The following is a 24827-nucleotide window of genomic DNA, read 5'->3' as shown; positions in this document are numbered from 1 at the left end:
AAACACAGAGAATACACACATGTACACCATGCACATGCTTGTAAGCAATCTCCAACACTGTGATATCCATCTGGCTTAACGAAGTTTCTGCACATAAGTTATTACAGAGCATCACTGAAATAAACCTGCATTTGTCTTAGAAGTTTTAATCCTGATATGCATTTCTGCATACACAAGAAGCCTAACAAACAACTGCACTCACATAAGACAGGAAGTTAAAAGCTACTCTGTCCCTAGGTTCCATGTGATTGTTTACATAACTGACAAAGATCTCCCTTATTTAGAGAGATCAGATTTAGGGAATCAGTCTTTACTGACTGTTCTAAAGTCAAACTACAATAACAATATATCAGTTAAAATGTTTACTCATCATCAGGAATGCTGTCGCCCCACATGGGAGGTTGCAATTTACCTGTTACAATCCTGAATGCAGTCACTGCAGTTCCCTTCTTTGAGGTAACATGCTGCTCTGTTTGAGTACAAGATACTTAAATCATCTGGACTCTGTTCTCCTAGAAGAAGTTACAATTAAAATCAAAGATGGTTACTAAAATGACATTCAAAAATTAAAGACTCACATACTGTGACACTGCAGTGATGTAGTTTGCTGACAATGCAAAGCTGCAAGCAGCTTTCCTTTATCACGTCACTTAGAATATGTAATTATTCAAACACATAAATAAATACAAACAGCTCTGCCCTAGGAAGTTAAAAGTATTGTTTCAGTCATAATCTTCTATTTCGTGTCATGTAAACTGTCCTTCACTGAAATCACGAAGAATTTACTGCTCAGTAACTCTTGCCAAAAATCCAGGGTTAGGCTAGGCTAGTTCATTTGTATTCCCTTTAAATAATCTAGACAACAATCCTAGATTTAAGTATAAGGTATTACACTCACCTAGACCATTGACATACTCAATTGCTTCCGAGTATTTGAACACAGCTTCTCCAAACTGCCCACTCTTAAATAACTCGTTTCCTTCACTTTTTAGTTTTGCTGCAGCAGGAGGAAGTGAAATGGAATTGCCACCACCAGCCGACGGAGACCCTGCTTCAAGCGATCCGGAGACCTCCTCAGCTTCAGGGCTTTCACTTTTTTGATCACTGTGTAAACAGCCATTAACTTCACCTTCACAGTCTGACAACTGCCTCTGCGTATTTTTCTCTGATGTGCCTTTTTTTAATCTGCTCTCAGTGGATTCCTTCTGCTTCTGTGTCTCCCTGTCCTCCGCCTTACTGCCCCCTCCTTTGCTATGAAACTTCCTCAGCGCGTTGCCCATTGCAGCCTCTCCCGCTGCCGCCTCTCCTCCGACTGGCACGCCAATTCCTACAAGGAAGTTAATGAGCTGAGTTAGAGCTTGCATCATCAGGAGAAACTATCGTCCTGGCAAAAGAGGGGTGCACAGCTAAAGACCAAATCCTTCAGGCATCCTAGTGTTATAAAGATTTATTTGCCTTAGAAAACACTTTCAAGAACACAGATAAATTTCCTACTTACAACTAACTTGCAATTATTACTGAGAAGGTATTACTATGAAATGTAATTTCCCCTCACCGGGCACACTATAAACCCCTGTTCTGTGGTGTCAGAATGGTACAGAGTTCACCTTGAAATTAACTCTTTACATACTGGCTATTGCAGTATTAGTACTTCGATTTTCCGTGACCAAATCAAAATGCTTGCATGTTAAAATTAAAACACACTGCTAGGAAACCAGTAATGTTGCACACTTCAAAACTCTCAAATACAACATAAGAGGCATAAAAGCTTATAAATCATTCTCAGAGGTTTCATTTAAACATAGTGTCAAAAAGCCTTTTACAAATAATCCTGATGATTCAACTTTCACTATTCTTTATTACTCGTTTAATTCAGAAAAATCATATAAGTATCAGATATTAACATATATATTCCTTCTTCACCTGAATTCCTACCAGATTGCCACCACAGTATTCAAATACAGATTTCTGCAGAATGCCTGACTAGTGATAGTACCAGTCACACAAAGGCAACTCTGTGTTTGGTATTCTGGGGTGCTGGGATTTCACCTTCCCTTAACTTGATGTGTTCATCTGTCCAACAGCATTTTTTGTGCCTTTGTATATTGCAGTGACACTTCCAATAATTCAAACTAAACTTATGAAGTTGATTTAATATGGATGAATTCCAGGTTGTTCCAAATTACAGGATTATTATTTTTTTAAGGCACAACATGCTACTGAAATCAAACTGAAAAGAATGGCAAAACATAAGAGGTTTAAAAACAATTGATTCTCTTGTGCCTAATAGACAAAAGCTCCAACTGTCCTTCCTAGCTCTGGCCTCTGTCTTGAAATAGCATGTTTAATAATAAGTTCATACTACACAGTGGGAACAATGATAGGATACATCTATTCTACTCACACAGACTCCTTATAAAACTTAAATTATTTCTATTTGAGACATACATCCATCCATGCAGTTAGGCAGTGCCCAATATGCCAAAAAGGTTTAAAGTCCATTTGGTTGAGAGGATGAGGGGAGAAAAGCTAGCTAGGCCAATGAGCGAAGCCAGTGATAGTATCACAGTAATTTCCTTAGGATACATGCTAAAATACTTTTTGCTTTACATCCACGAAACCAGACAATACTCTGTACACCTTCTAGCAAAATAAAGGAAAAAAAACCCCAACATTTTAAATGCCATGGACAAACAGGCAATTTGACAAGATTTTAGAAAAGGCAGTGAAACACTCTAGAAGCACAGCCCAACTTTCTGAGCCACAGAAAAGTCGATAATGTGTGAATAATGACAGGTAATGACGTGAATGTCATTAATATGAACATCACTTTCTGAACACAGCAGAAAATTTCCTGAAGATAAAGTGCAGAGAACTGATCCTGGATGGACAGGAGACATTTATAGCCTTATTATCAGGAGCCCTCCTGATAATACGAGTAGTTATAGTCAACGGGTTTAGCTGTCAGGTTATGCTAACTGCCTAAGTATTTCTGAACTGAGTGAACACCATGCACAAAATTGCTCAGATATATATTTCTCAAATCTCATTCTCACTGTTTTTCACTTTCGCTCTTAATAACATAACCGCTACTCTTGTATTGGTCGCTGCAGAGAAATATATTAATGAAAGCAGTATTCTGGGCTTGTCATAGGAAAAAAAAATAAATAAAAAAAAAGCACTTACAAACTTTGCTTAAAAAAAAAAAAAAAAACAACCCAAAAAAAACCCCTCTGGATAGATCATAAATTCCAAAGAAAAGTTACTGAAAATTAAAGTATAAAAAGTGAAAAGTGTGGGCAGGATTTTGATTAGAATGACAGCAAATACAAACTAGCAAGAATTTTAATTCATGTTATCATTAAAATAGCAAACTTAAATTGGAAGGAATGTCATTAAACAAAAGCTACTGAATACTCCAAAAGGAATATTTGTTTGGGGTTTTTTAATGGATGACATTGTCTTTCATTTGAAAGTAGTTTCCAACTATACAAAGTTTTTATTCTCCAGAAGCATGGCACAAAAATAATGGTGGCAGAATGAAAAGTATCTAAGTTCAATTCACAGTTAATTCATTTATTATGAAGCCAGGAAACACTTCCAAGTCTTTTATCCACACTGGACTGGCTATATATGAAGACAACTGGAATGGTCCACATTTCCACAGATTAAATTTTAATAATAATTTTTCTTTTTCCTTTTTTTTTTATATGGTCAGCAAATTTTTATGAATTAAAAGGGCTACTTAAAATACATTTATCTTTAAACCGTATTTATCACTGTATGACTTCTATAAACATGTCAAAATATCAGGCGCTTTGTCACATACAAGATCTTTAGTTTTTACAGTGTCTGCTAGTTTTTACAGTCTTAAGACATAAGCAATTTTCCATTTCTATTGTACAGAAAGGATTTACTTTTCCTCTCAGTTACACAGATGAAGAGAGACTACACTCTTTATATATACTGTTTTGTCTGAGAAATCAACTTTTCAGAGCTGAGGAAAACAAAAATATTTTGTTTTCTTCCAATCTCCATGCTATAAGTTTAGTAGGAATGCACAACGCTTACCAACTAGAATGTGAAATCAGTGTGACTACATGACTGGACTACATGGACTACTGGACTGACTGTGACTACATGACTAGATGTATAAAAAAGACAGATAAGACGTTTAGTCTATTTAGTGCTGTTAGGTTCATGGAACATACCAGATTTATTCAATAACTGAACTGAGTTTGTATTTGCTTCTAGTTGTACTTGAAAACAGAGTAATATATGAAGGTGCTTGTCTCCTAAATCTCAGAAATACCTACATGAACACATGCGACATTTACGTCAGTTGACAATCCCCTGTTTAAAAGCCTAACCTTTCATCAACAGAATGGGAGTCTTCCTATGGTGCTAGAAGGCACTTAGTCATCTGAACGCTCCCAATGAAAGCAGCCCCAAATTAACTAGTATTTAAGACTAAGGACATGATCCGTCTTTTCTTCCAGGGTTTTAGCTGAGGTGACTTAGTAGATACCTACTGATTTTGAAAAATATATTTTCCTTAAATTTCTTTGCAAATAAGGCATTATTAACTCACACATGCACAGTTTAATATTTACAATTAACCTGTAAAAGCCACACACTGATTTAATTTCAAGATAAAGAGCTACATCGACAACAGAAAACACAGAAGTCACAGTTGTCAAGCCACATTACCTTAAAGAACCAACAGAAAGGAGAAAGGGTGGGAATCAACCTAAGGATGTCACTCTGTCGAAGGCCGGAGCCCAGACATGCAGCTGAATCTAAAAACAACCTGCCAGTGCAAGCCTCAGTAGCACCTATTGCTTCCCTTCCTCCTCCAAGTCATATATTCTGATTATACCAGTAGCTTCATCTCAGCAGTCTTGCAGTTATTCACACACTAATCCAGGAACAGGAGCTGCATTCAGCTGCTTGGAAACTATATACAGTACAAGAATTACATATTGTTCACCTCTAATACATACTTTCAGACCAGATGATCTGTTAGGTTAAACAAACAAACAAACAAACAAAGATTGATAGATTTCAAAACAAACAGCAGCAAAATAACCAAATTACATGCCATTTGGTTATTTTTACACCCTCTGATCCAGTTACGGGAAGAAACATGCAGAAGAAAAATGCAATGATGGGAAGGCAGGAGACCTGTGTGAGAGAAAGAGCTAAGGAACACACAATGTTCTCTAATACCCGAGAACATTCCCAACTGGGTCCACACCAAAGGATAGGTATAAAATTATACAGAACTCAGGGAATTAGGTGATTTATAGCAATATTTTCCATCCATCCATTATACGCCTTCTAGAAATAATTCCAAAGATGTGTAATAAAACTTAATTCTAGATTTCACTCAAATTTAAGTAGTGAAGGCAATTTTAGTCTTCAAACAGGCAAAATTCTTTGCAAGCAAATATGGATGAATTGTGTGAATAAAGATAGCAATAACAAAGGCAAAGATTTTTTTCTCAGATTGAAAGTAAACAGAAAGTAACCTGACATTACTTTTATTTCCACTGCTTCTTTCACATTCAACTGTATTTTCACCTCTTTCTTCATCACTTTCTGAATCCTCTATGTCTTGAATAAGTATCCTTTTTCCTTTGCCTTGAGTCTCAGATATAGGCTTTAAACCTTTCAGTTTCTTTTCAACCTCTAGCAGATTTTTCTGCAATATAAAAACACAGAAAAAAAACATGACATTACTTTTCCAAGAGACAGTATCAAAACCAAGATTAACACTCTACTTCTGTCTCTTAGAAACTCGGAAGATATCACACAAATACTTTTCTTGAATGAACTGCTCAAGAGAAAAAAAAAAACCAACCTAAACCAAACAATCAAACAAAACAAAAACACAAACACAACCAACCAAAACCCAGACAGAAAAAGAGCAAACTGCATTATAGCAGTATCTGGCATGGTCTACTCAAAAGAGTAAGAAAACAGATTATTTCTAGTGGATTATTTCCAGAATCTCAAAAAAAAACCCCTAAAATCAGTTTAGCAAAATTTATGCTATGGTTTCTGGCAGTTAGCAGAAGGACACTGTTGAATAATGAAAAGGTTTGCTCCTCTTGTAAGAACTGCAAATTAGATGACCAAACAGCCTCTCATTCCATAAACATTTTTGATTACTCAAGATAAAATACTCCAACTGCACTTTACACTTCCAGAGCAGAGACCCAACATTATGCACTATTCTGAATTGAATTCAATGCTGTAAAAGGAAATGCCATTTCAGTACCCACTTCCTCAAGGAAAAGGTAAAACAAGGACAGGAACAGGCAATGATTCATGTGAACAAAGTATATTGAAGAATTCCAGTTAGAGACAATCAATTTACCTTTATATTAGTGACTCTGCACATAAACATTAACTCTACATGTCTTCAGTACATTCATATTTATCTGAAGAGGGTTTTGAGGATCCTTCAAGCAAAGACCAACTGACAAAATTCCCTGTCGAGCACTTGTCACTTCTAAATGTCTCAGCCAAGGCATAGTAGCAGGCAGAGATAAGAACAAAGTACAGACATCTGCTTTCAGCTACAGAAGCATTACTCAGCAAAGCTACTAATGAATTTACATCTCTGGAAGAGTACTCAAAATGAAGGAGTACCTTATGCCTGATATTATAACAAGTGTCAGTACAGCCGATTTGACAATCTTTTCACAGACTGTTGTGGAGTTTGTCAACACAGACTCACAAGCTATTTAGTGGTTCAGTCTTGCAGACTGAAAAAAAAAAAATCCCAAAAGCCCTTTCAGAATTCAAATCTAGAGACAGGTGTTTAAAAAGAAAGGAGGGGGAAATCAGGCAGGTTGATTCCTTGGTTGATGTGAAACTGTGGAACAGGACTCTGGACAGGAATTCAGTTCCAAGAATGCTCTAAAAGGGATGAATGCTGTATATAGTGAATTTGACATAATAGGCTTGGACCTCCCTCACTGGTGCAAGCAATAGCAGCGATCATATAATTCCATGGAAAAAAGCAGCAATCAGCAAGTTGATAGCAGGGCAAAATGTGCCAAAAGCAGCTGAACAGAATTCAGGTGATGAGGCAATTGCACAGCATCCAGAAGTCATATGTAAAAAAAAAAAAAAAAAGAAAAAAAGCAAGGGAATGTAGCAGTTTGATGGATTCCTAATTGACAAAGAGACATTTAGTATCAGAACTGCCTGGTCCTGAAGATTCTCAGGACACAGAAGAGCCCAAATGCAAGGCTTAGGTTCTAACCCACAAAACACCCCTAAGAAGCTACCAATGAAAGGACACAAACAATCCTCTCCTAAATAGCTGAAGTAATAGTCGTACAAGGACCACATCCTGACCTTGAGTTTCCAAAGAAAGCTTCTGGCTTTCTTAGATCCAAAATTGGCTAAGGAGGGTCCAGGTTCATCAGAAGGTATGAAAGGTTTTTCATTCTAGCCTGGGGGTGAGAAATGAGGATTTATAACATCATGCTGAACTAAGGACAGAACCCAAGTAATCTCCTTTTAGGTTAACAATAAAAGCTTATCATCTCTTTAGATTTTTCGTGTGAATTATGTGTCAGGTTTAAATATACCTATCCCAGGGATCTTCTTGAGCCAAATGTCCAAGTAACTTTGATCAGCTAAGACACTAATACTGTAATCATGTTCAGCAGCAAAAATTCAGGCACCTAAATTACACTGGTAGAGAAGACTTGAGTGCCTACAAGTTCTCACAATTAAGTAGTAAAGGTACTTCAGTAGGCTGAAGATCTGGTCACATTCAAGTACCTAATTTCCACCACAGGTACCTATGTGATCTTGAGAAACTGACTGCTGTCACAGCAGAGCACGTCCTCAAAACTCATATTCAAATCAAACAATATAAGCTCTACGTACTTCATGCTACAACTGCATACAGCCTGTTGCTAGACATAGTAAACTCACTGGTCTTTACCTTAGCTATAGCATTTTGTGGTTCAACACCTAATACTCTGTTCAGGTCCTCTGTAGCTGCCTGGTAATTCTGCAGCTGACTGTGTACAGTAGCACGACGCATAAGAGCTACAAAGGAACAAAGAGTATTATTTATGTATTTGAATCACAAAGTGGATAAAAATACACTTTTTTTCAAGAGTAAACCAGTTTTTAAAATTCTGCATTTACTTCATAATGACTGTATTAGTGTGTCTGTTCTCTTGATCATTTTTAATGATGCAATTTCACATAATGCCTTTTGAGATGCCAATCATGAACTGTGAAGCATCTTTTTACATTTTTCCAACTCTTCTCCTCCACCCATGCAAATATAGCCATTTCCTTCAGAAAAGATTAAATCAGCAACTTCTATTGTTTTCATGTTGCTTTTAAAGTAATTAAAACTTCAGTGTGGGTATTATGGAAACAGTGCATTGCATGCACAAAAGAGGGCTTAAGTCGTCATATGAAAAACAAGTTAGCCCCATGCTACCACATAAGAATATGCATTACAGATCAACAGAATGAACTGCCTAAAACTTCCCTGACCTCAGAAATACTATTAAAATTACTTTGGGGAGCTCATCTGTTTCCTTATTCATACTTGGACCTGATCTAAAGCTCAGTTAAGTCAATGGACAACATGAATAGACATGTACTATTTTATTTGCTAGAAATAAAGTACCACATAGAAGAGCAAGTTTATGTTCTCCTTTACCTTTTAAGTTGCCAGGTTCCATATCTAGTACCTTCTCACAATCCTGCAAAGCACTGTCCCAGTTCTGAAGTTTGATTTCTGCTTGAGCTTTGTTGTTATATGCAGCTGCAGTGGGTATTACTGATATACTTCTGAAAGAAGGGAATATTGACTATGGTAGGCTCATAGCTAGAAAGCCTGAATGTAGAAATACTTTGCTATTAGAAGCTGAAAACAGTATTATAACAATATTAGTACTGATACTCTAAACTCCTTCCTGTGAGACCAGAGGCAACCATCCACCAACTAGATTTACCATCTTCAGAGGTCTGTTGCTTGCCAGGGCTTAGGTCTGAGAAGCTGCAGAAAGATGCTATGGCTCACCTATCACTTAAACTGTTACCTCTTGCTACCATCCATCTAGTCTTTAATAAAACTGTCAAATGAAACCTTTGAGAGTATCAAGAGTTAACTACAGATCTTTGGAAGTTATAACGGGAGGGCACACGAGCTTCTCCTTGATCTTGCTTGTAAAAGGGAAAGACCCAGGTGTCAGTGGATGAATTTTCCAGGTTTGGCTATGTGGCTGGTATTGCAGGTAGGGCTTTAGTTTCTATAACAACAGGATCATCTCTGATGAACAAGGACAACTGGGATGCATATGACATAGTACAAGAGGATCTTTGCCCACACCCTTGCTAACCTAGCAAGAAGGACTCTTCACCGTGAAGAGGGGACAATAGGGAAGTGTCAGGGTGACAGCATACTGCAAGAGATACAAGGAAAACTTTCTTCACTGTAAGGGTGGTGAGGCACTGGCAAAGGTTGCTGAGAGAAGCTGTGGCTGCCCCATCGTATCCTTCTCTTCCTGTTGTCTGTTCTGTCCATCTTATGCTCTTCTTCTTTTGAAACAAATACAACAGAGATCTTGTAGCAACAACCTCTATTAATATAAAGCCGATGTCTGAATGTAGTGCACTGAGCACTAAATAAGGTAACCTGAAAGAGTCTTAATTCTTTTTAATCCTCTGTCTATATACTTTTTTTCTGGACTGCTGCTAATTACAGACTGTATTATGGTGATGCTGTACACAGTGATTTTTCTTTCTCCTAAGAAGAGGTTATTAATTTTACTTATTACCAACTGAAGCAATCCTACCAATATGGTTTTTTACAATTAATTTGTAATGAATTTAGTTTTTCAGCACACTGCTTATCCTTTTATTTTTGTAAACTTGCCCTTGACTCTCACAGGGTTTGAAAAATCTGAGGAAGTTTGTGAAACCTGCAAATTACATCCCATCACTATTTAACCATTTCTCTTCCTGATAAATAAAAATTACTATCAGGATGCAACAATGCTTTAAGGATTCTTCTGTCAAACCTTTTTGCCCTTTTAAAAAATAATCTAATTGTCACTATTTGTCTCAGTAAGAAGCTGCTTTAATTACATTGCTCTAAAAATAATATTCAGAAGTAATAGCCATTAAAATGAAAGAACACAACAGTATTTACTCACCGAGTATAATATGTCACTGCTTCCACATAATCACCACTGGCAAAGGCTTCATTGCCCTTTTCTTTTTCACGAGTAGCAATAAAAATCTTCTCCTTCTTTGTCATGCCTAGAAAAATAAATATTTATACATAAAAAACTAATAACTGGCACAGATGTAATCAAAACACTATCAGCTAAAATATTCTGAATGCCATAATCTTTATTATTTTTTAAAAGAACATGACTTACTAAAAGACAAATTTGTATTGTATTTTCTAGAATAAAAATTATTCTAAATTATTCTAAAAATAATTCTTCCAATGAGCATTCAGAGTGCAAGATGAAAGCACTCAGCTAACCTCTACCACTGGTTTGTAACAGATGTATGCTCTACTTCTTTAATTAGCACTCTCAACCTAAACACAACATAAATATTTAACTGATTATCAACACCAAGACTAGATTTTATTTCAAATATGGCTTCATGTTCAGTTGACCTCCTAATGTTTCACATCTCTAGGGACTGAGAAGCAGATAGAAACCTTCAACTCTATAATTTGTATTCACACTCTACAACACAGTATTACAATTGAAGAAAAACTGTACGTTTCTAAGACATTACCAGTTGTGTCTATTTTCTTTTTGATTATAGGTGGACTTGGCCTGCTAAAGAATCTTGCTTTTGAGTTACTTTCTTCGCAGCTTTCATCAATTTTTGAACACTCCTTTTCCACATCGAACCTTAAATTAATAAAATTACAGATTTAATGATACTGCATAACAAGACTCCTTTACTAATAGAAAGGGTTACTATATTTCTATTATAAACCAAAGGAAAAGAGAGTTTAAGGCTGTGTTCAGTTATCCATGACTATTTAGGAAGAAGATGTTTCATCTTATCTCCTTTCCTTGTGTTGGCTTCTTTTGCGTGTGTGTGCACTTGCCCTGCTTTTACATTACTTCCTCTCTCCCTCATCCCAACAACCAATATTCCATTTAACAAATAAATAAGATTAAATATATATATAAAAGATTTAACATACTTTTCCCATTCACTGTAATCCCGTGGTGTGTTTTTCTTGTTTCTTTCTTTGTTCTGTAAATTTTTGTTCTGAAAAAGAAACAGCCAGCCTGTAAAACAAGTTTCTGAAGTGGAAATTCACAGCCTTTTGTTTTGTTTCTGCAATACATATTCCTAGTAACTGACACTATTCATGACTCTTCTCAGCATAGTCTTCAAAACTTTGTCTTGCTTTAAAGAAAATCTTCATGTATTTCACATATCCTAGTAATCTGAGGAACTCTTCAGCCTCACACTTTATCTTCACTGGCCGGTAATGTCACAGAGGAATAGGATAAAAATTTCAGATAGGAAACTGCTCTTCTTAATTAGTATCTTGTGCTGCCACCTTGCAAACCATCTTTTCAACACAGCAAAGGAAAACTCAGTGTTGGGAAAACACAGCCTTGTGATGAGGTGTTTGGCAGCAGTAACCTTGTTTTAGGCTCGCCATTCCCAAGATAATGCAATGCACAGATTAATATTGTCCCTGGAACCCTCAAAACAAATTTACAATGTTTTGACTTCAAAATAGTGTCTGGACTTCTTTTGACTATGTCACACTCCATTCAAGCAAATTCCCAAGATAATTTACACTCATTCTAGCTTTTAAATAAGATCCATCATTGAGGTTTGCCTTACCTAAAATTCATCCTTAGGACCTTCCTGCAACAATCAGTCCCAGTAACAGATTCAACTAGCTTGTATCACAACCCATCTCCTACACTAATGGCACCTATTTCCATAGCTGGCACCTTTGTCAACCCTTCTACCTCTGTCCTGAGACTATATTTCTGCTATGTCCCTCTCTTCTTGTTGACTTCAACAATACTTAATAGCAAGGTGTGGTTCCAAACAGGTAGAACACTCAGTTCAAAATATTACCATCTACTCTGTCCTGGCCGTTCAGCCCTCTTCTTAACCTTGCAATCCAACATCCACTGAGCTGCACTGCAATTGTTTGTAGAGTTGCAGATTTACAATTTTCTGGGATCAAATATACAATTTGATAGAAATTGCAGCACAATCCCTAAATATCTGTAGCACTTCAACTGAGCACATGATAAACTGGACCAAAGAAACAAGCAGCAACCTCTTAAACTAGCTTTACCAGTGGTGACACTGTAACTAGGAAATACCTCTGCAGTTGAAGTAAACACCGCAATTTACATAATGCAAATGTGGCCCTTCCTGTGAACACTTCTAACTATAAAGTTTGGTTACACAAACTTTTACAGTATGCAACTTCAGAATTACTCTTAATGCTCTGAGTCTTTATAGAAGCTTCCAGGCCAGGTTGGACAGAGCCTTGGGCAACATGGTCTAGTGTGAGGCTTCCCTGCAAGGGGGTTGGAACTAGACGATCTTAAGATCCTTTCCAACCCAAACCATTCTATGACAAGCTAGACAAAATGAGAAACACATTTTGTCTAAATGCATGTTTGGAGGAGGTAACTCCTAAATATGGCTTCCTGAAACATGAGTTACCATTCTACATCCTGGCTTATATTACAAACTTAGGAATTTAATAAATGTTAAATCTTTTTTTTTTAAACAAGAAGTCCTTATCTTAAAGGAACACAAAAATAGTGAAACTTTCTGAAGAAAACTCATTTAAGGTATTTACTAATGCAACTTTAATTTAGGGAGAAAACTACAGCATGTGAATGCTCCATCCCTGGTAGTGTTCAAGGCCAAGCTGGATGGGGCTCGGAGCAACCTTGTCTAGTGGAAGGTGTCCCTGCCTGTGACACCTTCAAGGTGATCTCAAGGTCCCTTCCAACCAAACCATTCTATGATTGTATGATTCTACGTCCTTTTAAGGACTAAGGCAGAAGAGTTTACTCAAAATGCATGATTTTTAAAGTTCTAGGTCTCATTCTTGGGACCACTGTAACCACGTTGTAGCTCCAGGAGAGTCAGGAATTTCTCAATGAGTAATACTTCAGAACATCCCATCCAAGAGGCTTTGGTGAAAAATGATCATTTGCATGCTAAGAAACTGAAACAAAAAAATCTCTGCCCTTGTCCTCTTTTTGCCACAACTCACAATGCATTGATCCCACAGGTTTTGAAGCCCAGTAAACAATTTCTAGACCAAATATCAAAACATGGACTGGCTTCAGTACAGATGACACAGAATTAGGCCTTGGCTCTCTTCTGGGCTTTCTGTTATGGTGTAAGACATTACTACTCGGTGTCAGCTAACCGGTATTCCTTTTTAATTCAGAATATCCAAAATATATGAAGGCACTACAGATACTATCACAGTGGATTTCTGTAACATAAAACTTGGACTTTAGTGTGAGGAGGTATCTGAAGACAGAAATCATTCTGGAATAGTATTAAGAACTGTGTTTGGCAAAGGAACCCAAGTCTGTTGAAATCCCATCAGCAGTCATTGGGAAGTATCTTTAAACCAATGCTTTAGTTCTGTCCTGGAAAAAGTGAAGCAGCAAAAGTAACAGTTAAACAATGTGGACAGTAAAGAACAGAAAAACTCAAGCTGTCTCTCCAGTCCTCTTTTCTTTTGGGGTATACATATAACCTCACAGTTCTGGGCAGTGTGAAAGAAAAACAGGGGTATAAGAAAATTCCATACTGTGTTAAAGAGGGAAATATGGCATAAAGTTCACTCTATTCTTTTTTTTGGAAAATATTCCCTATGACGCCACATCAATAAAAAGAGACCACCATCTAGAGTTATAAGCTATTAGTAGTGAATTGAAACTGTACCTACATCAGCAAGAAAATCTGGTTACAGACACAAGATGCTTTCATTTACCAAACTCGTACCCATTGGTACAATCCACTGTTTTAGGGTCAGTAAGGTTTTCTCCAGAATTGGCTTCATTGAAGATACTGAACTTTTTATGCATCAGATCAGATGAAGAGTCTCCAATCAAATAACAACATAAAATTATAGAAGGGCTTGTGGATTTTCTTCTAGTAGAGAGTAGAAATTTATCATCCCGACTTTGTACTTGATACCACATTGCAAAATTATGTGATGCCAGTGTAAATAATAATTACAGTCCTAAATGACTAGCAAAAAACTGTTTAAAATTTGTGAAATTACACCCAGCTTTATCAGCAAGAAAAAAAAGAAAAAAGGAAAAAAAAAATCTATATTTACAGGTATAAATTTAGTGCATACTATAGAAACAGCTTCTTTTTATTCAGTACTTATCTAGTAGTGCTATAACCACACTGCTATATTAAAAGACTGAATTCTAGAACTCTTCCAGGACAGGTTACAATTACTTCTGAAGCCATCTGCTTGGACAAAAGGGATGGAAATTATATACCACAGGCAAGGCATAAAGCTGTATCTAGGTTTTCTGGGTAATAATGCTAACACCTCAACCTTGTATGGAAAACAAAAGTTATAATAATAAATAATTATTCCAAAAATTTTTTTCAAATTATCAATTAATAAAAAATATCACATGACCTATAAGGATCCTTTTATAAAATTTCTCACTTCCAAACAAACAGGACTAGCTCCTGTCTGGTCTCATGGAACAAAAGCCTACTGGCAGCTGGAGAAAATCTTCTCCAAAAGGAACCTAGCTCATATGCTTAACACCACTTTGAAATGTGAATCAAAGAACATAAAAGGGTATTTAAGAAGATTTGCTCCAGAGTGATTGCTTCATCAGAATTAAAACATTATTACAAGACACCTGCTAGTACTAAGGAGGCACATTAGTCTTTTGTAGAGAAACTTAAAAGGTTTATATTTCCTGGTTAACAAAATGAAACTAGTAAGAAAGGCTCAGTGGCTGGAAGTCTATGGAGATAAAATTTCCAGATTTTAGAAAGGCATATGATTAATACACAATAGAAAACTAGAGATACCTGATTAGCAGGAAAACAACTGGAACAACGAATAGGAGGCAAATTATCTTGTCTTTCATGTAGTGGATCTGTTCTCAGGAATTGCGGTTTCTTATAATCTTCATTCATTTCTGTCACCCAGCTCTGAAAAAAAATAAGTATCTGTACGTTAAGGCAGTAAAGCAGATATACTTCATAGTCTACAATGACACTAATAACTGTCTTTATAATACAGTGCTCTTAATGGGGAAAGCAATTAAGACAAAAAGCAATTGTGCTTTTTTGAATAAAAAGAAATCTACAAAAAAAATTTGTAGAGCTAAAAAGGAGAGTAAAGATTCAATGACACCAACTCAAGAAAATAATAAAACCACCACCATAATCTTTTGATCACTTCCTCATTTAATCAAACAATTGCATTCTACTTATGCACAAGAAGAGGAAGATTGATAACATCAATGAGATTGTATTATGACCATTATAAATTAGTTATACTGTACCATCAGTTCACCATTAATTATCTCCCATTCTTCAGCTGTGAAATCAGAAGCTGTGGCTGCAGGCTTTTCTTTTCTCAGAGCCCTGCTCCTTGGATCTAAGCGCTCAATACGCTTTTCACAAAACAATGTCAGTTCAGGATAACATCCCTCCTCACCAGACCTTTAAAATTCAAAGATATAAAAGTTACAGAACTGAACTGCACTGGATCTTCCATATTTCTCTTCATGTATAGTCATCACAGAGACTGAAGAAGAGTATTTTCCTGTTACAATTTGTCCTGGGTTCAGGACTATAACCAGAAAATTCCAGTCAGCTAGGCTTCAACCACTTTCCAATGCACATACATACACAGTTCAAAATTATCATCACAGTGCTCAGGAAAAAATGATTGTGTTTTTTTTTTCTGTAGAATTTAAACAAGAATTTCACCTGAAATGACCACACTCAGGCAAGATGGCAGTATTTGAGAAAAACTGGCACTGGGTTACTCAAATCTTTTGGATGGTTAGAACAAGACTTGGATTTCTAGCATTATCATTCGGACACTTTTAACAAAATTTTTTTTTTTTTTTAATTAGAGAGTCACAAAAAGGTTCAAGACAAATAGAATATTTAGGTACAGGTTCTGTTGAATTTTACAGAGCATTAATATAATTAGTAATGAAGGTAAGAAAATATGTTTACCTTAATATCCTGAGAATCTTTTCCAGGTGTTTAACGTCTGTGCATTTTTCAATGAACTTGTAGTCCAAGTGACCAATGGGTATTTGAAATGTTTTAGTGGTTCCTTGATCCATAAAAAATGGTACTGACTCATCACCCATAACTAAATATTAAAAAGAAACAAATGTAGCAATTCCATAGGCAGTTATATTTTAAAGCAATGCTAATTTAAGAAATAACTCTACTCATGCTCAGAAGTACTACTCTGTTATGCAAGCAGAACTATTGCCACAAAAGAAAAAATTCAAATTTTAAGACCTGACCACACAAACTGGTTTTCAGAGAGATTTTCTTACAGAAGTACAGTTATGAGATATGCTTTGGAAAAAAGAATATGGACAAGCCTACTGATTCTGCAAGGCAGAACATGTCAGAAAGAGTGCTTAAAGATATCAATTTTTGCCTACTAGATTCTCCATTATTCTTTAAACACAGTATGGTATTATCTATTTTAAGCAAGTGTGGTGTGGATGGTGCAGTACCCTGTACTTTTTTTCAGAGGCAAGATGTTAACCAACTCAGTGCATGTAATGGTGTGGTAACTTTTGCCTTCTCTTTAGCCAAAATAAAACCAATTGTCTTTCTTCACTAACTGCATTTTCTAGACCTCTGATTATCTTAGTTTACCAATCTAAATCTTTTCCAGTAAGTCTCTAGCTGATGAAATGAGGTTTTCAAATGGGACACTTCCTGTCTCCCTGTACCTTTGAACTGCTTATCTGCATCTTCTTCTATTTTGATTTCAAGCTCTGTGAAGCAGATGTTATTCTTTTTTTCCTCCCCATGTTATATAGTGCGTAAAGTGATGTTATTTTAACAAGAACAGCTAGCTAGTACACAATAATAGCAACGTATAAACTCAATTAAAGTAACACAATTACATTAATTTTTAGTTGCACAAAAAAAGTTTATTATTTAAGCAATACTCGATTGTAATTGGTCGTAATTAGGTATTGCATAAAGACAGGATTCTGTCCTGAGAATGTGCGGTTTCAGTAGAGGAGAAACAGAGCAATACAGGAAACAATAGGAGTAAAAAGCAAGAAAGGCACTCATCACAGACTGCAGCACTTTCTCCCGTGTCAGTATTTCCGTACCTGTCAGGCAGCTGCCCGGAGCAGCTCTCGGGCCAGGCGGTGACACGTACCCCTCGGTCGCACGGCACCGCCGCAGCCCAGCGCGCTCCTCGCCTGCGGGCAGCTCCCCGCAGCCGCACCGCCGAGCCCTGCTCCGCGGCTCTGAGAGTACCGTCTTTACCCACGGCGTCAGGAATTTACTCTAAAGCCGACACCGCCGGCTCCCCTAGCACCACAGCGCGGCCACCAGGTCCCTAGCAACTGTTGCCACGTACAACATGGCGGCCGGCGGCTCGCACGGACGGGCGCGGGGCAACGGCAGGGCAGTGCAGCTGCCCCCCTCGGTGACCGCCTTGCGAGGCTTCCGCACAGCCCCGCTGAGCTCCAGCAGCAGCAGCGGCGCCACCGCCGCAGCGCACACCCGCACTCACCTACCTGGTGCCGCACTGCCTCCGGGAGACGAGCGCAACCTAGGCCTCGCCTCAGCCAATACCCGCCTCCCGCTGCGCATGCGCTGCTGAGCCGTGTGGAGTGGAGGGTGAGGGGCGGGAGCGAAACGCTAGGCCTAAGGAGAATGGCGTCGGGGTCGCTCCTCTCCCTCGCACGGCGTGGCCGGGGTCACGACACAGAAACACAACATTTAGGTTATGTTGTATTAAAACTACAGCCCTACTGTATACTACAGTATACAATGTAGTATTTTATTTAGCTTAGAACAATCCCCTCCCAACTCTGGTGCCTGCAGTGGTGCTGCCCTGCAGCCCCCAGCACTGCTCTGTGAAGCACGTCCGCACCACTTCCTAATGGGAGCAGATGCTCATCTGTGCCTTTGCCCACAGCCCCGCAGAGCCCGTGCCTTCGTGCCAGCAGGCCGCTTGCAGCATGAAAACTGCCCTCTCCCCAGCGGGCAGCTCTCAGAAGCCTTCGAGCCCTCGTTGCTGTTGTGCAGGCACACACTGCATGCTACGTGTGCCAGTAGGGAGAACAAACCGATTGCAACTGTGCAGTAAAATTGCTGTATTCTCATGCATTTACACCGAAGTGTATCTGGCTTCCAAGAAATGAGATGAGAAATGTATTTACAGCTAAAATGAGATAAGATACCCAAGACAATATTTATCAAACAGCTCCAAAATACAATCTCAAGAATGCTTTTTTATCAGAGGAAATGACCCACTGCAGTTCATTTATGAGCCAGTACATGGCCATGCAGTCTGGCACAAGGATACCTCACTATAATGATAAGAGATAAACTATCTTAACACACACTCCAAACAGGTGAAAAAAAAAGTACTGGCTCATCAATACAAAACCACTTTGATGTTTTTATTACAGTCCCCTGAGAAGCCACCAGAAAAACAAAACAAGATGCTATTTTTTGTTTTGGGACACTACCCAAATTATAGCACAGATCTAATTCTTTCCCAGGCACAACCAAGACAAGAAGCACACTGGAATTCCCATTTACACATTGTTCCTGATGTTTACCTTGCCTCCCCTCTTCTTTTCCGAGAGATTATTTTTTTGACACTTCCTTTACAAACAGGTGCCTGAACTGGGTGCTTTTGAGTCCTTTGAGATTTGCTCGTTTGAAATGGAGATTTGCATTCCAGGCCTAGCCTTGTGTAACCTGTTTATTTTCAGTAGAATTTATTCAAACCACTGTTACTTTATGGAGTCTATAAAAGTCCAGAGAACATGTAACAGAAGTTAAAATGCAAATAATGTTTAGATGAGAGTAATGAAAACGAGGTTAACTCAAAAAGAACACAATACCACTGAACTTTAAATGACCACTGCATACTCCAACTACAATTTAAAGGATAAGTTTAGAAATCTACTGCTGGAAGACAATAGAGACATAATTTAGTATAACAGTAAACTTTAATATTTCAATCTCTTAAAACACAAATAACAGTGTGCATTTGTACATGAATGAATTTACAAAGCAAAGTTATCAGAAAGATTAAACTGCCCTCATGACATCACTGTATCTTCAGCAGACATTATCGGGCATCAAAAACCACCACTGAAATAGTGCAGTTAAAGAAAAAAAAATGCATTGTGGTTGAAAACAAAAAGATGGGGGGGAAGAAGATTGTCTAAATCTAAAATCACAAGTAACTACATAAAAGCATTTCAAAACTCATCTTTAATTAACCCCACAGCATCTTTTCTTAAAAGGCTGAATAATACCAACAATCCATAGTACACCACCCAGCATACTATCATAGCTTAATATATTTTGCATAGAAAATGTCAAAAAGAGAGAAAGTGCCAGGAAAAAGTACAAGGCGCCCAATCACACTGCAGAGATTTCCCTATAGTACTTTGCTCTACTATACTGATTTCTGGCCTTGAAAGATTCTTACATCCTTACTCAAATCTTCCACTCTGTTGCCCTTATATATACCTTGTCTCCATCCACAACTTTCCAAATGCTGTCAAGTGCATGTGTAAAAGGATACATCTTTTTGTCCTTTTCTTGTACATTATTCTGTAGCCACATTCTCTGCATCTGATGGGATCTCTTGCCTTTATTTCATTTTCTGTATGACATTCTGACATGATGAAGATAAAGAGAGTGGTTAAACAAAACCAGTAACTTTCAAAAATCGTAACAGTCAAATTCCTATTTGTGGCAAATGTAACAAAAACCAGCTGCGGAGGATCTGTAGCAAGAGCTGAATGGTATCAAGATACTGCATAAAAAAAGAAATTCACAATCTTCAGTTCTATTAAGATCAAAGAGGATCTTGCTAAAAATCACCAGATTGTTACTGTACAGAATATATTCCACTCTTGATACAACTAGACTGCCTACTAATGAAATCTTCAGCTCATTCTCCCAACCCAAGTTTATTTTCTTAAAGACAAAATACTTCAGGTATTCCCAAAGTGATGGCTCAAAATCACCAGTTCTTAAGTTGTTGACATATATAGATAAGAGAGATTTGACTACTGCACTTCAAGAAAAGATGAGTAGCATCTGTGCACCTAGCACTTTCAAAAAACTCTTGAAGTGCACTAAATAGAAGGTCCACTGTCTGCACCACAAGCAGACACTTGGAGAAAGCATCCTCTGGAGGTGGATGACCTCCGCGCAGCAATCTCCACAAGCTCTTATGAATTACTTCCACATTGCTATCCAAATACACTCCATGTATATGGTACCATCAGTGTGTAAAACTTTAAAGAACACCAGGAACCACACTACAACTATTCATATTTATGCACTCTTCAGTATAATGATTAGGCATTCTTCATTATTAAAACACCAAATCTCCAGTAACAAGTAAAAAAATTGATGTCTTTTCTTTACCTCCACAAATGTAAATCATTGGCTGCTGCTTTGGAGGCTGAACATCCTTCTGTGAATCCATGCTCTAAACAAAACACACATGCACATCATGTATTTTTTTAATTACTTTTTCAAGGCGTACATAATCATTTCAATATCTCAGTCTAAAGCTCAGCTTCTCAAAACCAAAGTCACATCAGGTTTCTCAGAGCTTTACCAATCTGGTATAGAAAACCTCCAAAGATCATAGAATCATACAATAGTTTGAAGGGACCTTCAAAGGTCATCCAGTCCAAACCCCCTGCAATGAACAGGGACATCTCCAATTAGATCAGGTTGCTCAGAACCACATCCAGCCTGGCCTTGAATGTCTCCTGGGACAGTGCATCCACCACCTCTCTGGACAACCTGTGCCAGCATTTTACCACCCTCACTGTAAAAATTTTTCTTCATGTCCAGCCTGAATCTCCCTTCTTTCAGTTTAAACCCATCACCCCTCATCCTATAGCAACAGGCCCTGCTAAAATGTCTCTTCTCATCTTTCTTATAAGCCCCTTTTAAGAACTGAAAGGCTGCAATAAGGTCTCCCCAGAGTCTTCTCCAGGCTGAACATGCGCAACTTTCTCAGCCTTTCCTCATAGCAGAAGTGCTCCATCCCCCTGATTACTTCTGTGGCCTCCTCTGGACCCCCTCCAACAGGTGCATGACTTTCCTGTACTGAGGACTCTACAGCAGACAGCATGACATTTTCTATTTAATGAGATTCTAAACATTAAAGCCCAATTAATATTTTACTCCTACCTCTTGCCAATGCCCTACTAAAAACATAAAAAGAAATTATTTCTTATGTAACACTATTATCAACAGTGTTATCATAAAACAAGATAAGCTTTGCATTTTCCCTTTCACCCTCTGATACAACACTAGCTAACCTAATCTACCTTTTCATTGATTTAAGGAATTATAAATCCTTGGAACAGACTGTAGGTAGAAGAGGAATAAAAAAAAAAAAAGGGGGGGGGGGGGGGGGGGGGGGTGTCAAGGGGCAGAGAGAAGAAATTCCACCCTCAGAATCCTAACATAGGTGTGGACAATCACAAAACTGATCAAGAGTTTGGTAACGCAGTGATACTCTTCAAACACTTAATGCCCTATGACATTTTTTATTGTTTGGATTTATTTAAAGACAAGCATTCCTTTGCAGTATATCAGACTAAATAGTTACATATCCTCCAAAAACATGCTACTAACCTTTAAGTAATCCTATTCTAACACAGAAATATGGCTGCAACCATAAGTTTCAAGGTTGCTCCTGTAACCTCTAGACAGATAATCAATACTTTTTTTCCACACAATTCAAGACTAGACTAGGATCTAGTTGTACATGTTTTTGTTTAAGAGTCTAATCAGCACCTAACAAACCACCTTTTTAAAATCTCATTATGCCACTCCATTTGAGGGAACTGGAAATAATTCATTAAACTCTACAGCTTTCAAGTAAGGTTTTGCTCTACCTTAACCACAGTGGCAACTCGATCCACAGGTGTTATAGCCTTTTTGTGTCAGTACACTATAGTAAGATTAACATTACAGTGATAATTATAGTAACAGTACGTTATAGTAAAATATACTATAGTAATTCATTAGCACTTGAAAAGAGCAATTTCCAAGCCAGAGAGCTGAACTAAGGACCACAGCTGCAGTAGTACACTGAGTGCTGCTCATGCAACAAAATAATACTGCTACTAAAGACTACAGCTATGTATTTTGCAGTGAGGTGCCATGGATTGGCCGGCCTCCACGTACCCTGCAACTACAAGTGCTGCCGAGGTGCCACAGGCAAAAGGCACACAGCGATGCACCCGGCTGCAGCCGCCATCTACCGCCAAGACGCGAGACGCCGGCCGAGCTATTACGTATCTGTGAGAGACGAACCCGCTACTTTACGTCCCGTAGCACCCACAGAGGGGGACGGCCAGCGGCCTTCCTCAACTGCAGGAACAACAGCCCGCCCCAGTTCCGCACCGGCGCCTTCCCTACCTCCCCGGGGGGCTTTACGCAGGAGCAAAGGTCGAGGCTAGGCCAGGCCTTTCCCTACTCGCCACGGTCTCTGCACCTCCCCGCTCCCGCTCCGAAGGGGACTACCGGCTGCGACGGGAGAATCCCAGAACCCCCAAACAAAACCCAGACCACCACTCGCCTCCACAGCAACTCCACCCGCCCCGCTCTGCCCACGGCGCCGGCTGATGACGACACACCGTGCGCCAGTGCCGCCCTGCACACCAGGGCGTGCCGCTGTGGTACCGGCCGGCAGAGCTGAAGTGCGCACGACACGGGTAATCTCTGCGCGGCAGGTTAATCCCGACACCTTCAGCCTCCTCCCCTCTCGGTAGTGAAGCCGAGAAAGAAATAAATGCTTTTATAACGAGTGTGAGCGTTAACCGCTTATGACGAAAGCGCAGAATATTCGGTGGCATTTGTTAAACGCTCAAGCTTTCGGCTGAATCGTATTGCCGGTGTGCGAAGAAGACAGCGGGCGGTGCAGGGGTAGTGCGACAAGATCGAGCGCACCCGGCTTTTCGGTGTGGCGGCGCCCGACCGGCTGTTCGTGCGCGGGTCGGGCAGCAGCGGGGCTTTTAACACGCCTGGGCTCTCGCCTCCGGATCTTCAGTTCTATGTAAGACACTTGGATAAAAACAGCATCTTGGTATTCATAGAATCTCAGAACCGTTTGGGTTGAAAGGGAATTCAAACCTCATCCAGTTCCAACTCCCTGCCAGGGCCAGAGACACCTTCCACCAGACCAGGTTGCTGAAAGCCTTGCACACTGGCAGGGATGGGGCAGCCACAGCTTTGGGCAGCCTGTGCCAGTGCCTCACTGCCCTCACAGTAAATAAATTCTTCCCGATGTCTAATCTAAATCTACACTGTTATAGATTAATGCCATTCCCCTTTGTCCTATCACTACATACCCTTGTAAAAGTATTTTAAGCTTGTGGGCAGTATCATATGTACCCGTATTAATCCAAATTTACAAGCCGCGATACAACACATTTTAAGTGTGAGTTACTATGAAAGAAGTTCAAACGTCGATGATTCCCGAACTGGAATAGCACAGACGAGACTTGGAATTTCACCGGCTGCACTCTCGGTCCCTGGCTCAGAGTCACTGGCGCTGCAGATTTGGAATCCTCGCTGGGCATTTAGCAGAATAACCCATCTTTGCTTTATTTCTGGAAAAAAATGCTTAACAAATACTGTTTTGAGAATATGCCCATTTAAATTACTTCATCATTTAAAAAGTTTCCTAATTTAAGGAAATGTATTTCTTCTCCTGAATACTGAGTATAAAATGTTTCTTAACCACCCAAATGCGTGGATGTGCATGAAGTTTTACCAGTGGTAATTTATTGATACTGTTCTCATAGTAGCAAATCACCTTCATACATTACCTACAGCTTATCTAAAATAAACTCGGCGAATAATAAATAGTTGCGCTTTTCCTATTTTTTTATTTAAGTTAAACGTAATGAAAATACAGTAGTGATTTCAGGCAGCTCGAATAAATACATAGAATAAAGGGAATGTGAAGCAGAGCCGGGGGGAAACCTGAACCCTTCCCTTCATGGTAAATGCATGCGAAGTAATAACCATCTCATAAATAAACAAAAAAACCACAACTGTTATTTCCGCACGCCCGTTTTATGTTTTAAAACGCGTTTGTCAAACCGGTAATTTTAAAAGAACTTGTCAATAACTCCACACCATGAAGAAGTCAGTTGAAGTTAGTTCTGTGAAGCTGCCTCCCGTATTAGGGAAGGAATCTTATAATTGCTTGATTATTGTCAGCTTTTACCTGTTCGCTTGAAAAACCAGGATGTTTTTACCAGATCTTAAAGGTTCGTCCCTCCAGTCTGTTCTGAAACAGCCCACTTCCCTCAGAGGAGCGCTTTAACAGCAGCCCGTGATCTGACGGGCGGATAAACTCTTGCCCTAAGGACGCTCCTTGGATTTGGAGGAGCAGAAAGGGTTGGGAGCTGTGTGGGAGACCTCCACTGTCCCAGAAAGGGAGACAGCTCTTGGGGAATTGGTAGGAAAGAGTAAGGAAAGGCTTGTGGCGGGAGGCGGGGAGGTGCGGGGTA

At 38.9% G+C, this 24827-nt stretch overlaps 2 protein-coding genes across 2 annotated transcripts in view; both read right to left on the bottom strand.

Annotated features, from left to right (window-relative positions):
- Positions 1 to 17838, bottom strand: part of SPAG1 (sperm associated antigen 1) — a 34414-nt gene extending 16576 nt beyond the window's left edge. Inside the window, exons 1-12 of the mRNA XM_057400562.1 lie at positions 17820 to 17838; positions 16270 to 16411; positions 15585 to 15744; positions 15106 to 15228; positions 11228 to 11295; positions 10807 to 10925; positions 10206 to 10311; positions 8708 to 8838; positions 7970 to 8076; positions 5542 to 5704; positions 899 to 1327; positions 413 to 512 (exon numbers count right to left, since the gene is read on the bottom strand). Coding sequence (XP_057256545.1) covers positions 413 to 512; positions 899 to 1327; positions 5542 to 5704; positions 7970 to 8076; positions 8708 to 8838; positions 10206 to 10311; positions 10807 to 10925; positions 11228 to 11295; positions 15106 to 15228; positions 15585 to 15744; positions 16270 to 16409 — 1646 coding nt within the window. The 5' untranslated portion in view covers positions 16410 to 16411; positions 17820 to 17838. The remainder of the gene's footprint in view (positions 1 to 412; positions 513 to 898; positions 1328 to 5541; positions 5705 to 7969; positions 8077 to 8707; positions 8839 to 10205; positions 10312 to 10806; positions 10926 to 11227; positions 11296 to 15105; positions 15229 to 15584; positions 15745 to 16269; positions 16412 to 17819) is intronic.
- A 1411-nt stretch (positions 17839 to 19249) lies between these two features.
- On the bottom strand, positions 19250 to 21455 carry POLR2K (RNA polymerase II, I and III subunit K). Its single transcript, XM_057400560.1, has 3 exons — positions 20707 to 21455; positions 19853 to 19945; positions 19250 to 19413 (listed from the first exon to the last, which is right to left on the bottom strand). Exons 1-3 carry the CDS (start codon positions 20765 to 20767, stop codon positions 19391 to 19393), a joined length of 177 nt encoding a protein of 58 aa, XP_057256543.1. The 5' UTR covers positions 20768 to 21455; the 3' UTR covers positions 19250 to 19390.
- Positions 21456 to 24827: the final 3372 nt, after the last annotated feature.

This window comes from Pezoporus wallicus, unplaced genomic scaffold (assembly GCF_028554395.1).
Source record: "Pezoporus wallicus isolate ANWC-B61680 ecotype Strahan unplaced genomic scaffold, APGP_CSIRO_Pwel_v1 contig_7985, whole genome shotgun sequence".
NCBI lineage: Eukaryota > Metazoa > Chordata > Aves > Psittaciformes > Psittacidae > Pezoporus > Pezoporus wallicus.
This window is presented reverse-complemented; position numbering and strand designations above follow the sequence as displayed.

Bases quoted from the DNA above. Each gene is read 5' to 3' on its own strand.
- POLR2K (XM_057400560.1), bottom strand. From the start codon at position 20,767: ATGGATTCACAGAAGGATGTTCAGCCTCCAAAGCAGCAGCCAATGATT. The intron at 19,946-20,706 runs GTAAAGAAAAGA...TCATCATGTCAG, and splicing joins AATGATTTACATTTGTGGAG to AATGTCATACAGAAAATGAA. The intron at 19,414-19,852 runs GTATCCTTTTAC...GCACTATTTCAG, and splicing joins CAAGAAAAGGACAAAAAGAT to TGGTGGTTTTTGATGCCCGA.